The sequence below is a fragment of the Peromyscus eremicus genome, chromosome 1 (assembly GCF_949786415.1).
Source record: "Peromyscus eremicus chromosome 1, PerEre_H2_v1, whole genome shotgun sequence".
In the NCBI taxonomy this organism is placed as follows: domain Eukaryota; kingdom Metazoa; phylum Chordata; class Mammalia; order Rodentia; family Cricetidae; genus Peromyscus; species Peromyscus eremicus.
In genome coordinates, this window is record NC_081416.1 from 190,891,678 (window position 1) to 190,907,650 (window position 15,973).

The window sequence follows — 15,973 nt, forward strand, 5'->3', positions numbered from 1 at the left end:
TACTATATTATAAGGTACGTTTTTTTATTTATGTGTAAAATTTATTGTGTACCAAATGCAATAGAAAGTACAGTGAGTTGTCATGGGACTGCCAATTATAAGGGTCATACCTACATGATCTTATAGCATCCTAATGAGGTAACATAGTGAGTTAAATTCCAGGCATTTAGCGGGAAATTTTTAATATGCATTTTATATAAGCACTAATATTTGCACCTGAAAACCATTCTGATAAATCTGCAGCTCTGTGTGGTCTGTAATTTACTCAGGTATATTTTTATTCAATTTCTGCAGGTATAATTTTAAAATATACGAGTTGGTTCTGTCCCTGTTATTTGCCATTGAGGAGATCAACAGGAGCCCTCATATTTTACCCAACATATCTCTGGGTTTTGATTTTTATAATGTCCCATATAGTGAGAAAAACGTTCTTATGAATACCCTTATTTGGCTCACAGGCCTGAGTAGTCCCTACTGTAATTATAACTGTGTAAAGAAGAGAATGTCAGCTGCTGTACTAACAGGACCATCGTGGGCAAAATCTGCTCACATTGAGACACTGCTTCAGCTCTACAAATTTCCACAGGTGAGGAGTTGTATGGGAGAAGGAGCCTGGTCTCTTTGCTGACATTTTGGGGTATGCAAAGGAAAATGTCGGACATTTGGATTAGTTAGCTATTGATGACAAGTGTCCAGACAATTGGAGATGGACCCTTATTTCAGTCACTTGGAAAGCAAAGAAAGGAGAGGATGGAGTAGACAATGAGGATTATTAAAGATGGAGGTCAGGCTAGTAATTTTCTGAAAAATTCTGTCAGATAAATTTGCCTTCAAAAATCAAGGTGAATCCATCATTGTACTGACCATTTCCATCTGCTTCTTCAGAATAAGGATTGTGCATAATGCTATTGTTCTTTCTCTTCTTCCCAATTGTTTTCTCTTCAGCTCACTGTTGGTCCTTATGATCCTATCTTCAGTGACCGAGGTCAGTTTACTTCTCTCTACCAGATGGCCCCCAAAGGCACATCTCTGTCTCTTGCCATGGTCTCTCTGATTGTTCATTTTGGCTGGAACTGGGTTGGTTTACTTATTCCAGATGACCACAGAGGGACTCAGTTTCTTTCAGATATCAGAGAAAAGATGGAGAATAATCAAGTCTGCATAGCTTTTGTTGAAATGATCCAAAGTACCTGGAATTCATTTTCATACAAATACTGGAAAAGTCTTGGCATGGTCCAGGAATCATGGGCCAATATCATCATCATTTATGGTGACAATGATTCACTACAAGGTTTAATGCGAAATCTAGGGCAACTGATTTTGACAAGGAAAGTTTGGCTCCTGACCTCTGAATGGGACCTTACTAATATCGCTGATTTTTTCTTGCTAGATTCATTCCATGGAAGTCTCATTTTTTCACAACACCATGAGCAGGTAGTTGAATATAAAAAATTTATCCAAACAGTTAATCCTTATCAATATCCAGAAGACAATTATCTTCCTAAATTGTGGATTATGTTCTTCAAGTGCTCATTTTCAGAGCTTGATTGTCATCTTTTGGAAAACTGCCAACCCAATGCTTCCTTGGAATTCCTGCCTAGATACATTTTTGACACAGCAATGAATGAAGACAGCTATAATACATACAAGGCTGTTTATACTGTGGCCCACAGTCTCCATGAGATGAGTCTTCAGCAAGTTCAAATGCAACCATTAGGAAATGGGGAAAGAATGGTTTTCTCTCCCTGGCAGGTAATATTTTTCCATTGTATTGGAGAATCAACAATGTGATATTTTGAGAGTTTTCAGAGGCATCAAACAAGCTATTACATATTTCAATATTTTACATATTAAAATGTATATATACATACTACCTATATACGCATATATACATATCAGTCTTTGTGGATATGTATAGATATATACATATATTATATATAAAATGTTGAAATATGTAATACCTAGTTTGATAGCCTACATCAGAGATTATGACCAGTGATAGTCACTCAGTAATTTATTTCTAGTCAACCTCTCACATCCACTTTAAAATATGTTCTTGTGTCACTTTCAGCTTCATCCTTTCTTGAGGAATATCCATGTGGGAGCCAACATGTCTTTAGAATTGAAACAGAAGTTACATGATAATAAGTATGATATTCTCAACTTTTGGAATTTTCCGAAGGGTCTTGGGCGAAAAGTGAAAGTTGGAACATTTTTACCCAATGTTCCTCAGACTCAACAGTTGTCTTTGTCTGAGCAGATGGTACAATGGCCAAAAAGATATTCAGAGGTGGGTTATGTATTCTCTCAATGCATTCAACTTATCATAATAACACAAATACATCCCCCATTAGAGCAACTCCTGGTTTTGAAATTAAATCCCATTAATATAAAATTCCAAGTAGAGAAGGATAAAACATAACTAATACAAGACATTGTTTTATCATTTCCTGATTCTTAAAAATGGAAGTTATTAGCATTAAATGTCTGTTAATATTCAGTGATGCATGGGTTAGTTTTTATCAAGTTGACACAACTTAAGTATGTCTGAGAAGTGGTATATGCAATCCTCATAATATCTCCCAGGACACTCTGATGTAGAAATTATTTACATTCACAACACAAAACTGAATAAGTTTTGTTTTCTTGCTATGATAAAACACTATCACCAAAAGTGAATTTTGGAAAAAAGTGTTTATCTCACTTACATTTCTAGAGATATGGGAGTTCTTTATGGTCAGGAGGCATGCCAATGTGTGGTACCCATTGAGAGATGGGGAGAAATTTTCTACTCACCCCACTTACTATCCACAAATTCCCCCCTCTTCCCTCTTCCCACCCTTCAACACTCTTTATCAAGCCACCACGCAACCCCACATCCCCCAAATTGAGGTCTCCCATGGGGAGTCAGCAGAGCCCAGCACACCGAGCCTAGACAGGTCCAAGCTGCTTCCAACTGCACCAAGACTGTGCAAGGTGTCACACCACAGGCACCGGATTCCAGAAGCCTGCCCGTAGACCAGGGACAGATCCCAATCCGCCTGCCTGGGTGCCTCCCAAACAGTTTGAGCCAAACAGCCATCTTCTATATCCAGAGGGCCTAGTCCAGTTCCATGGGGGCTCCACAGCCACCAGTCCACAGTTCATGGGTTTTCATTAGTGTGGCCGATCATCTCTGCACATCCTCCCATCATGATCTCCATGTCCCTCACCTGCAGTATCTCTCCTCTCTCTCATCAGTTGGATTACCGGAGCTCAGTCCTGGCCATGGATCTCTGTATCTGCCTCCTTCTGTCACTGGACAAAGACTCTATGATGACAGCTAGGTTATTTGCTAGGCTGGTCACCAGAGTAGATCAGTCCAGGCACCCGCTTGACCACTGCCAGCAGACCAAGGTGGGGTCAACCTTGTGGATTCCTGAGAGTCCAACTCTTAAAGTATCAGTAACTCTCAAGATAGCATCACCATTGAGAAAATATGTAGTCACACATCTGTGCTTTTGACTGCCACTTTTATTTCAAAGCAACACAATTTCTCTATTAGAATTCCTTCACTGTATCTGAAATTTGAAAAGTTCATTTTGATTCCATGCTTAAAAATTACAGACCATAAGCAGATATCATTTTTCTTTTATCCACTTCTTAAATGGGAAAATATTATAGTGAGCATGTGTGTATGTTTCTCTACTTTTCTGTTCCTACAAATACATACATACCCAATATAACTTAAGAAAGTGTTTCTTATGGCTGACCGTATGAAAATGCAGTCTTTATCTTTGCAAATTTATTATTCTAGGAACATGATGCATCTTATCCTCAGACAATATAAAAAATAAATACCACAGATCAACTTTTTCTTTCTCAGACAACAACCTATGGAATGATGTTGCTCATTCTTAGAGTGATCCTCTTAAACTTCTCTTCATGAATACTCACAGAAATGCCTAACACTTTGTTTACATTATGATTATAAATCCTGTCAGGTTGACAAGCAACATTCACAATCATAGTGAAAATAAAATTTTTCAACACATTAGAAAGTAAGTATAGAGACAGGATCCATCTGGAAGGTCCATTTGACCTTCTAGGTCATGGCTTCTGTGACCTACCAGCATCATAATTTTCCCTACCCCATTATACTCTAGTCTAAGAGTGTGATAATTCTTAGACCAATCTTATGTAGATTACAGATGCTTAAGATCCTTTCAAAATTTATAGGAGTAAAACTTGCAAGTTAATTGTGTGATATTAAAAATATTATTATTGAGTTTTTCAATAAACCATGAGAATTTGTTAACTTTGCTCCCATTTTTCTCAGATTCCTAAGTCTGTGTGCAGTGAGAGCTGTGGTCCTGGATTCAGGAAAGTTTCCCTGGAGGGCAAGGCTGTTTGCTGCTATGATTGCACTCCTTGTGCAGACAATGAGATTTCCAATGAGACAGGTAAGAATAAATCTTACAGAAATGGTTCCACATTTCTACAAAATTCTACATTTTCTTAAAAACTAAAAACATCCAGACAAAAGTCAGACAAATTTATTCCTTCTCTTATTTAGGATATGAAATGTGCATCACCATGTCTTGAAATAGTGCAGAATAGGAATTAAAATGTATAAATGACTTATATTAATAATCAACTGCAGATATTGTTTGCTGCAGGAAACTTCTTTCCTCTGTGCTGATCAATATGCTTTTCCCCACATGTAATGTAACACATAGTAAAAAATCTACCAAAATTGGATGTTTTTAAAACTGTATTTAAATAATGATTATAACTCACCTAAGTGTAGGATAGGTTATTCTAATGATTCTTCCCAGTAAGCTTTTTCATACAGAATAGATTAGAAATTTGGGTTTGATAACCCCAATATATATTTTTGACTATAAAGCATAACCAAAATTACACATTTCCTTAATCAATAGGATTATGTCCATTTTTTGCTTCAATTTTGAGATGTAGTATATGAAACAATATGCTAAAGGCAGTTTCCATAGTCTGTTATGGAGAGCTGTACCAAGACCTAGGAGCTACAATGGAATATAGAATCTGCACTTAGAAGAATAGGTCATGAAAGTATTCACAGCATGTTTCATTGGGAATAAAATTTTTAAAAGCTAGTATTTTCATACCTAGTGTTAAAATTGTTACTGGGGTTATTCCAATTTTCAAATTTTTAAACAATTCTTTTTCTTTGATAATTTTATACTATGTATTTGGATCATATTCATACCCTTGCAAATTTTCCACTTATCTATCTATCTAACTTCTCTCTCAATTTTAAATAATTAAGAAAAACTCACTTAATTCAATTTATGCTATCCAAATACTCTTTACTATACCCACCAGTGGAGTATTAATTGATTAGCAATGGCCACATTCTTAAACATTAATGAGTTTTCCTCTTATAGCAGCTATGAGTTCAAATAGCTTCTTAGTTAAGGGTAGTATTTTATGCCAACCTTACATGTTCAATGATATTTGATATTCCCTGAGCTTTTGAGGTATGTATGCATGATATCATACCTAAAATTTATATATTCAACTGCCTTGCTGTGTCTGTAACTTTCTATTCCCTTGCAGTATTTCATGACTTCTGAATTTAGAATCTTTTTGCAACTTCTCCCATGGGTGTCTCACCTTGACATATAATAGACTGTACCCTCAAGCTGTTATTAAAAAGTACTTCTTTAGTGAATATCTAAGCACAAAATGTACACATTCATGTATATATATATAAATGCTTGACTTACCCATGAAAAGTCTTTCATAGTTTCTAATTAATAAGTATACTTCCAAAAATTATGTAACTCAATTATGTCAGACATTTGAGGATATATAACTGATTCAATGTATCACAAAATGTTATAGTATATTGAAATACATATTGTTATTCTATATATAGAAGTTTTATTACATGCACCATGTGCTTTTAGCAAGGAATAGAGTTATACATGTTAGTCATTCATTGAAAGGTACAAAACCAAAAGAAAATAAATACCTCCACATAAAAGAGAAGGAAATAACAAAGTCTGAGGCAATAACTTGAAAATAGAACCTGACATCAGATTATATCAATCTGTCACAATAGCCACAGGAAGTAATATTTACAAGATAAATAGAAATAAATTTTATTCTACTGAAGATTATTCCATAAAATGTTAATTAAATTTATCTAAAAAATAAAATTAAGTCTGGTGATGAGTTTCTTTTACAGACACAGGAAAAATGACAGAAATCTGGCATGCATAAATCATTGTTAATATACCTGAAATACAAGATAAATTTTGAAAAATTTTATGAGCAGAATAATATAGAACTGTTTTATTTCATACTCTAAAATAGTTCTGACCTTTCCCCCACCAGATTTACAACTGTTCACTAGTGCATTATTCAATCCTGTAACAATATTTTAATGTCTATTTACTAAAGTATCCACAGAAAAGAGTCAAAATTAGAAAACACAAAGTATTTTAATATGACAAGAAATTTGAGAACGTATGCTTAAAAACAAGTTTTCACCAAATTATTTCTAAGGCCATTTTCTCTCTTTTGCACTATTCAAATTCATAATGTGAATATAACTTATGATGTGGAATCAGAAAGAAAGCAGGTTTATGCATTGTAACTCAGTATTCTAAAGATGTGCAAAAGATATATCAATAGCACAGAGGCACTGAAAGTACATAAGAGAGAAAAGGTGTATTTAATTTATACCACTATGAAGAAGATGGGTTGTATAAGAAGCTACTGGTAATTGATAACTACTTACAAAAAAGGGACATCTCTTTTCTTTAAGGTTGTGGATTCTGAAATGCTACCCACATTCCAGTAGATTCCCCTATAACCTGAAAATACAACTATCACAGAATATACTCAATGTGTATTAAAATGTAATAAGAAGAGATAGAGAGCACAATAAGTTTGTAAGTAAAAGATGGAGAAAGTGAGGAATGGAACACAATTAAAGAGGGGTGAGTTGAAGCCATACAGTTTATATGTGCATATACATAATAACTGAAATATCTAATAAGGAAGATGTGTATTATAAGTATGAAAGTATTCATGACAGAGCTCATACTTTTTTGTCCCTGAGAAGAAAAAAAGTGATATAGATAACAGTCCTGTTAACAGGTACAGAAAAATATGTTAGAATTACAAGGATAATGTCAACTTGGACAAAATATCACCTTCATTTTTTACCAGATATGGAAAAGTGCATGAAGTGTCCAGAAAGTCATTATGCAAACACAGAGAAGAAATTCTGCCTCCAGAAAGCTGTGAGTTTTCTTGACCATAAGGACCCCTTGGGGATGTCTCTCACAACCATAGCACTGTCCTTCTCTGTATTCACAGCTGTGGTTCTTGCACTATTTGTGAAGCACAGAGACACTCCAATTGTCAAGGCTAATAATAGGACCCTCAGTTACATGTTGCTCATCACACTCATCGTCTGTTTCCTCTGTTCCTTGTTTTTCATTGGCCGTCCCAACACCACAACCTGTATCTTGCAGCAGATCACATTTGGAGGTGCTTTCACTGTGGCTCTTGCCACTGTGTTGGCCAAAGCTATCACTGTGATTATTGCCTTCAAGGTCACTTTTCCAAATAAAGTAGTGAGGTGGTTAATAATATCAAAGGCTCCAAACCTTATAATCCCCATATGTACTCTGGTCCACCTTGTCCTCTGTGGAATCTGGCTAGGAACCTCTCCTCCCTTCCTTGACAAAGATGCTCATGCTGAACATGGACAAATCATCCTTGTGTGTAACAAGGGCTCAGATTTTGCCTTCCATAGTATATTGGGATACCTCTGCTCCTTGGCACTTGGAAGTTACATTATGGCTTTCTTGTCCCGGAATCTGCCAGACACATTCAACGAAGCCAAGTTCCTGTCATTCAGCATGCTGGTGTTCTTCTGTGTCTGGGTCACATTCCTCCCTGTCTACCACAGCACCAAGGGGAAGGTCATGGTGGCTATGGAAGTCTTCTCTATCTTGGCTTCTAGTGCAGCCCTCCTTGGCTTCATTTTTGCTCCTAAGTGTTATATTATCTTAGTAAGGCCAGATAGGAACTCAATTCATCATATCAGGAATAGGCCACATTAGAAGGAATAACCCTCTCAAAACCTAGTTCAAAATTAAACATAGTTCTTATGATAAGTGATGAATTTTAAAGATGAAGTCCAGTTGATATCTATTGCAAATGTGTGCTACACCATTATACTATAGGTTTAATTCATTGTGCTGTTATGTGTTTAACCAATTGCATTATAGCTTCTTCATGCTGGAGCTAATGGAGTTATCCATACTTAAAATCCAGGTTGTGTTTTCATATGAGCAGGACCTCAGTATACATCTGGGCTTGTCTGAAACTGTCTGTGAATATCATGTGATTTTGAACTCATAGAGATTTGCCTACATCTGCCTCTGCTCTTCTGGGATTAAAGATGGCCACTCACAGCATGCTACCATATTATTCTGTAATATAGACTATTAATATTTATGTTATTGAGTTAAATTTTTAAAAGCTTCATGCATATTCTCTTATCCAGTTATGTTAATTACATGTTGTTTTAAATTTTGAAAGTGGATTCTAATAAATTGTTATCATGTTTCCCAATCTCTGTGATTTAATATGTAGATTATAATTTTATTTTATATTCTACTTTCAATATACCAGATTTGTACAAGGACATCAATGTGTTTCTTAAGACCTCAAAGCCCTTTAGTAAATTATCATGCTCCATTTGGGTTTGAGTGATTATACTGAAGAATACAGGATTTTCAAAATGTGGATGTAAGCTTTTGTGAATATAATACTTCATCAGTCATTGCATAATATATTGCATGCTATGTTATAATGTAGACTTAGTAGGTATTATATTACCCAATGTCAAATGTCAGACACTCAGAACAAGTAACTAGGTCTAATAACATGGAGGACCCCTTCCTTATTTTTCCTCTGAGGACATATGTCATGTTCCAACTGTTTTAAGTCCTGATGAATACTCCCACTTTCTCTTTAAATCTTGATATTTACAAATATTTGTCTGAATGCTTCTTTCAATTCATTGCTTTTCTATGAATTGGTATGTATTCTTCATCTAAAGTCATGAATAGGTTACAATGTGCAACTTTATTATTTTACATTTCTCCAGAATTCATCACCAGTTCCTAAAAATACATACAATATATTAAGTAAAATATTTTCCATTTCCACATATTTAAATAAAATTAAAATTGTTAGACCTTTACTACTGTGAGTTTTAACCTTGTTGTGGTAACTTCTTTGCTCTTATGTCTATATATTAGGCTAGGAGGGTTCGCAAATGCAGTTGTTAGTTGTAATTGAACAGAATTTCTCCTGGTCAAAAGGAAAATTATGCCAAGTTATAGAAACTAAACGAACTACCAAGAGCTAGTGAAGTTTTGGATCTCAGAGGAGAAACTGTAACTACCATTTCACTAAAGCAGCATAGCCCCTAAAGATTCTAAATACTTGTTCCCATTCATACAGTTAAGTCTATTCCTCCCATCTCTTTAAGGACATGTCATATTGAAACAGATGCATACAATGATCAAAAGCCACAGCCAATCAAAATGAAGAATTGTGGATCCCAGTTCCACCTGATACATTTACAATAAATACTATTGCCACTCCAAAGTTTCAGATACCAATGAAGAAGATGAAATATAAAAAATGTAAGAGCCTGAGGACCAGGGAGTTTGCTTTGAGATTATATCTCTTAGGAATGCCATACATTGCCCATAAAGACACAGAAAATCTGATAAACATGACTTCCTAAATATGAGCTCAACTAGGACTACAACTTTTGACATCCTGATATGAATGTGAAAAACTCATGGGTCCTCAACCATACAGAAACTAGTATACAAAGTAATGCTGACAGAGGAGAAAATAGGCTACCATGGGGCAGAGCAAACTAAAGAATTTGTAAGATGTAATGGTGTTCATAGATAATTTTGGATTATATATATATACCTATACATATATGTGAATCATATATATTATTTCAATTAAATGTATAGGTTATTTGTGCATGTAAATATAAGTTTTATGTTATGTATTATTATTATATATACATTTGTATTCCTAAAATCAACTCAAAAACGTATCTGTATATATGTAATAACAATTATAAAAAAATCATGAATTTGAAAGAGGGAAGGAAGGGGTAAACAGGAGCATGTTGTGTGACAAAAAAAAGAACAGAAAAATGAGGTAATTTCATTATAATCTCTAAACTAAAAATGTTTTTCTATTCACTGGCATTCAAAGTTGATATATGTCATCTATGCTTATAAAGTTGGTCTTTAGATTTGTTACTAAGTAAGTAATTAGACATGTTCTGAAATTACCCTGAAACTTACATCAATCTTATATTTTAAGAGTTGTCACAATAAATGTTAAGAAATAAATTAATTTATACTTGAAGAACAATGAATGCATGGAGATATTTCTTCTTACTCTCAGGTTTAATCTAATAGTAAAATTGAGACAAAATTTTCTTATAGTATAGATATTTTATGTATTACAATCATTGTGAGAATAATATTCTGTTTACTTTACTGTGAGACAGATCAGCCTAATATTCTACTAACATCCTACTGCTTTTTCATAATGAGCATCTACAAAGGAAGGACTTTGCTTGAAGTCAGAAGTAATTTAAAATAACAAAATCTGTATTTTCAAGAAGGAAAGTACCATAAAAAGTTTTAAAATGTTTTTGTTGCTAAAGGTCATTCCTAAGGGAAGCCATAAACTACATCCACCCCTTCTTCTAACGTCCCATTAAGAACCACAGTCTCAATTCGTCTAAAATTCATGCTGTGGACCTAATGCATCTACTGGGCTTCATTACAGAATATACATGAGGAGTTCTTAACACTGGGGTGGGGACTCCAACCCAACTGCCTGCACCTGGAAAATCTATTTTGGGGGGATTAGGGCTCTTAGACATACAGATGAAACCTCCTGTCTTTCTCTCCCTCTCCATTCCTCCCTCCTCTCTCTCTATCCATCTTTAGCCTCCCCTGTCTAGTGTGTGTGTGTGTGTGTGTGTGTGTGTGTGTGTGTGTGTGTGTGTATGTGTCTCCTTTGTATGGACACATGCAGACTTGACTGCTGTGGGATTGTCTGTATGTCAAGTGTGTTGCTGATTGGTCAATAAATAAATCACTGATTGGCCAGTGGCTAGGCAGGAAGTATAGGCGGGACAAGGAGGAAAATAAAACTGGGAAGTGGAAGGCTGAGTCAGAGACAATGCCAGCCGCCACCAGGACAAGAAAGATGTAAAATACTGGTAAGCCATGAGCCACGTGGCAAGGTATAGATTTATAGAAATGGATTAATTTAAGCTGTAAGAACAGTTAGCAAGTAGCCTGGTACGGCCACACAGTTTGTAACCAATATAAGTCTATGTGTTTACTTGGTTGGGTCTGAGTGGCTGTGGGACTGACTGGTGAGAGAGATTTGTCCTGACTGTGGGCCAGGCGGGAAAACTCTAGCTACACTCGACAGTTTATAGTAGTAAACTCACTCAGCTTCAATGATCTTTTGGAAGGGAACTCAGAGTAAATTCCCAAGCAAGTAGTTTTTTGACATGGTATTCCTCTTGTCTGAGTTGGTTTTGAGCTTAATTAGAGATGTTTTGGTTTCCACCAAGGCATTTCTGTCACTCTAGTACTCATTGTGTTACTATGACATGCAGGTCATTGATAAGATCCTCAGCCCTATACAAATAACTACAGACAAATGAGTAAAGCTGGGATGATGGGAGGTAGCACTCTCCAGGGAGTCATTTAAAATATGCTTGTTCAGTGCCAAACACTTAGTGTTGTAAATAATTTATGTATATTAGCATTAGTTACTTCTTATTTGGTTGAAAGTAATTAGCTGAGATGAAGCACTTAAAAGACATCAATATGACCTGGTTTAATGGTTTTAGAAATTTCATGCCATTTGTAAAAAAATAACAGCAGTATCTTGCTGATGAGAACTTGTGGTATCAAGTCCTCACATGGGAGATGATGAAACAAGCACTGTAGTTTGGAATCAGAAGTAGAGATTACCTTCAAAGTTTGGTGGTAAGAATAATTTTAATGAATAATAGTAATGATAATAATTTACATTCAATCAAAGGTCTAAACTCTTAAAATGTTCCATCATCTTCAAAATCCCACCATAAATGTGGGATGATGATGACTAAAGTGCGAAAATAACAGCACAGATCAAAACAGACATTAATCTGGAATCTGAGGGATATTTGTGGATCATCTAGTGTCCAGTTGGGTAACCCCACCTTTCAACATTACTACAAAACAAGGTGCCTCTGTCTTTGCCAGGATCCATTCTTATGTACGTATTTCTTCAGATTAAGTCTCTCCACATGTCATGTCCTGTTAGTGCCCCCTTGAAGTCAATCTCAGTATACCATACAATTCCGTACAGAGTAACTTTCTAAAATTTGGTGAAAGCTTCCTGGGGCTGCTCTCTGTGGCTTCTCTTATGCTTGCCAAATACATCCATGGGGAAAATGCTTCAACATTCTTCCCCTGCTCAAGCTATAGCCTGGAAAACTTTACAGAATATTCTGTGAGTTCTCAGTGAGATTTATAGAAGTATTTCCCTCCTTAGGTATTTCCTAGCATGTAACTCTCTGATCATCATTTAGTCCTGTCCCACCTATCTCCAAGGACATTGCATTTTCATATTCTTGAAATTTCTAAGTGTGGTAGCCCATCATCAAGAGATATTTGTGCTTATTTCTATATAGAACATAAATATTCTCTTTGGTAGTGTTAATTTCTGCCCCAGTTACAAATGTTTGGAAGAAACTTCGTTTGCAACTTTGAAATTCCCTCAGTTCCTTGTTTAGCATATACTCTGCTTTCATATAATTAATTCTAATTTCATTTTTCTCTGTTGTGTTGAATCAGGACAGTGTTCAGCAAGCATTACATGTCTACTGTTTTTTTTTGTTTTTGTTTTTGGAGACAGGGTTTCTCTGTGTAGCTTTGCACCTTTCCTGGAACTCACTTGGTAGCCCAGGCTGGTCTCGAACTCACAGAGATCCACCTGGCTCTGCCTCCTGAATGCTGGGATTAAAGGCGTGCGCCACCACTGCCTGGCACATGTTTACTGTTTTATAATTTTATATTTCCATTTTTTCAAATTCAGTGTCACTAATTTTCTCATAACAAGGGCAGAATGTAGTGAAAATTCTTTTATAATGTAACATGATGGCTACAGGAATGTCCCTCAGTTGAAGTCTTGGCTGTGAATGTCTAGAAAGCAATGTTCCTGTCACAAGTCTTTCATGAGTTTGTTAAAAGACACCTCTTTTCCTAGAAAAGACAATGCATTTCTTCTAAGCAAATTCACTATTCTATTCTAATTGCTAAATACAGTTGAAAGAGAAGTCACCTTTTTCCTACCTGTACAGATTTGCTAGGCTCTCTCTCTTTGGCTTTCCCTAAATTTTGTTCATCCCTACTCAAGGGACATTGCTGATATATAACATAAATCAAGACCAAGGTTAAAACTCAATCACTGTTTTCCTTTAATGCTTGTTGCCCTAGTAACTATCCAAAACACAAACTGATTATGTCAACCCTGTTCTGTTTTTCCAAAAATGTCTTCATCTTGTATTCTGAAAATGTGGCTAACATCCTACTCTTCATGAGGCACCTTTTCTTATATATTCTGTTTAGGATTCTATAAAGCCACTACTACATTCTTATCATGATTTTCTAGATGACCTATGTGGTGCAGAGTCTCTAATAGAGATAGTCATCTTTTTCTTAACACCTCCATCAGGTCTACCAAAAACCTATATTCTTTGGTACCCTCATTTTCTGCTATTCCCATCTCACTCTTCTAAATTATTTGTGAACAGATCTCACTGCACCTCTGGGAACCTGGTGCTCTTCTCTAATTAGTTTCTATTCTACAATCTTCATAGTCATATATCATGTCCACAATTGCATGTCCTCCAAAGACTGAAGTTCAGTTAGAGAACCTGACTCAAAATTAATATAAACATCTATGGGTCACTGTTTTGGATCAGGGTATCAAGAGAACATTCCCTGGAGTTTAACAAGCATTTTTTTGACAAAACTTCACATTCATTTACAGACCGAAATAGATCCATGTCTCACACCCTTTACAGATACCAATTCAAAATAAGTTAGAGTTTTCACACAAAATCTAAAACACTGAAACCTTGGGTAGAAAATACACTTGAAATTACAGACAAAGGATGAACTTTATGCAAGTCAACAGCATGGAAAATTGTTTCAAGAATCAGCAAATGAGAGTATATAAAATTATTACCTTCACAGAAAAGAAAATTATATTTCAAAGAAGACAACTGACACAATGGGTAAAAATTATTGCAAACTACATCATACAAGGTTTAATACAGAACATATGTAAATAAACATGAAAAGAAAAAATATGAATACAAAATTGCCAGTCAGTAGTCTAAAGAAAGGAACAGACAGTTCTGAAAAGAAGGAATACAAAAGACATTAAACATTGCTTATTAATCTTCAACATACTAAGCTATCAGAAAAATTTGAATTAAGACAACCTGAAGATTTCATTTTACACAGACACAAATGGGTATAACAACAAAATAAATGAGAACAAGTGGTGAGACTGAGAGAAATTAGAAATGATTATCCGCTCTGCATGTGGGTAGTAATAGGTACAGTCACTATAGAAATCTGGGTGAAGGATTATATTTTATTAAGAATAAAAATACTGAATCACCAGCTATAGGAATTATATGCATGTACCCAAAAGACGCTTTTGAAAACTTCACAAATACCTGTTCATCCACATTCATTGCCAGTCTATTTGCAATATCAAGGAACTAGAACCCATTTAGATATCCATCAAAATAAGAGTAGATAATGAAAATATAGTGTAAAAACAAAAATATTTTTAAAGTTGTAAAAATAAATTAAGAAATTTGCCGAAAAAAATGGAATTGAAAAGGTACATCTCTTTAAGTAGAAAAGTTGCATTTATTTAACTATGTAAAGGTATGTTGCTGTTTTGTGGTGCATTTCTAATGTACCTGATTGATCTAATAAGAGGCTGAACAGATAACAGTGAGAGAGGAGGTATAGTCAGGACTTCTGGGAAGGGTCAGTATGTAGGAGGAGGAATTTAGGCTTGGGGTGAAAGAAGAGAGATGCCAGGAAGACACCAGGGGCCAGACAGACAGGCATGGAGGAAGCAGAAAAGTAAGGCATACACAATGAGAGAAAAGTTAAAAGCACTGAAGCCAAATGGAGATGAATATAAACTGGTTAAATTCAGTTATAAGTGCTGGTGGTATAAGGCAAAACTAAGGCCAAGCATTCATAATGAATAATAAGTCTCTGTGTCTTTATTTGGGAGCTGATTGGCAGCCGAAAGAAAAATTCAACTTTATATGGAAAAACAAAGTACCCAGGATAGCTAACAGAATTTTGTACAATAAAGAAACCTCAGGAGGCATCACAATCCATGACTTCAAGCTCTACTATAGAGCTTCAGTAACAAAAACAGCTTGGTCCTGGCATGTGGATCAATGGAATCGAGGTGAAGACCCTGACATTAATCCACACACCTATGAACATATAATTTTTGAAAAAGAAGCCAAAACTGTACAATGGAAAAAAGAAAGCATCTTCAACAAATGGTTCTGGCATAACTGGATGTCAACATGTAGAAGACTGAAAATCAATCCATAGCTGTCACCATGCACAAAACTTAAGTCCAAGTGGACCAAAGACCTCAATATAAATCCAGTTACTCTGAACCTGATAGAAGAGAAAGTAAGAACTAGTCTTTAATGCATTGGCACTGGAGATCACTTCCTATATATAACACCAGTAGTACAGACACTGAGAGCAACAATTAATAAATGGGACCTCTTGAAACTGAGAAGCTTTTGTAG

General features: G+C 35.4%; 1 protein-coding gene across 1 annotated transcript; it reads left to right on the forward strand.

The window, feature by feature from the left end:
- The first annotated feature begins 280 nt into the window (after positions 1 to 280).
- Positions 281 to 9,395, forward strand: LOC131902684 (vomeronasal type-2 receptor 116-like). Its single transcript, XM_059253697.1, has 6 exons — positions 281 to 586; positions 946 to 1,752; positions 2,072 to 2,290; positions 4,319 to 4,442; positions 7,204 to 8,095; positions 9,356 to 9,395. The coding sequence occupies exons 1-6, from the start codon at positions 434 to 436 to the stop codon at positions 9,393 to 9,395; spliced, it is 2,235 nt and encodes a 744-aa protein (XP_059109680.1). The 5' UTR covers positions 281 to 433.
- Positions 9,396 to 15,973: the final 6,578 nt, after the last annotated feature.

Bases quoted from the DNA above. Each gene is read 5' to 3' on its own strand.
- LOC131902684 (XM_059253697.1), top strand. From the start codon at position 434: ATGAATACCCTTATTTGGCTCACAGGCCTGAGTAGTCCCTACTGTAAT. The intron at 2,291-4,318 runs GTGGGTTATGTA...CATTTTTCTCAG, and splicing joins GGCCAAAAAGATATTCAGAG to ATTCCTAAGTCTGTGTGCAG. The intron at 8,096-9,355 runs GCCACATTAGAA...GTAATTGAACAG, and splicing joins ATTCATCATATCAGGAATAG to AATTTCTCCTGGTCAAAAGG.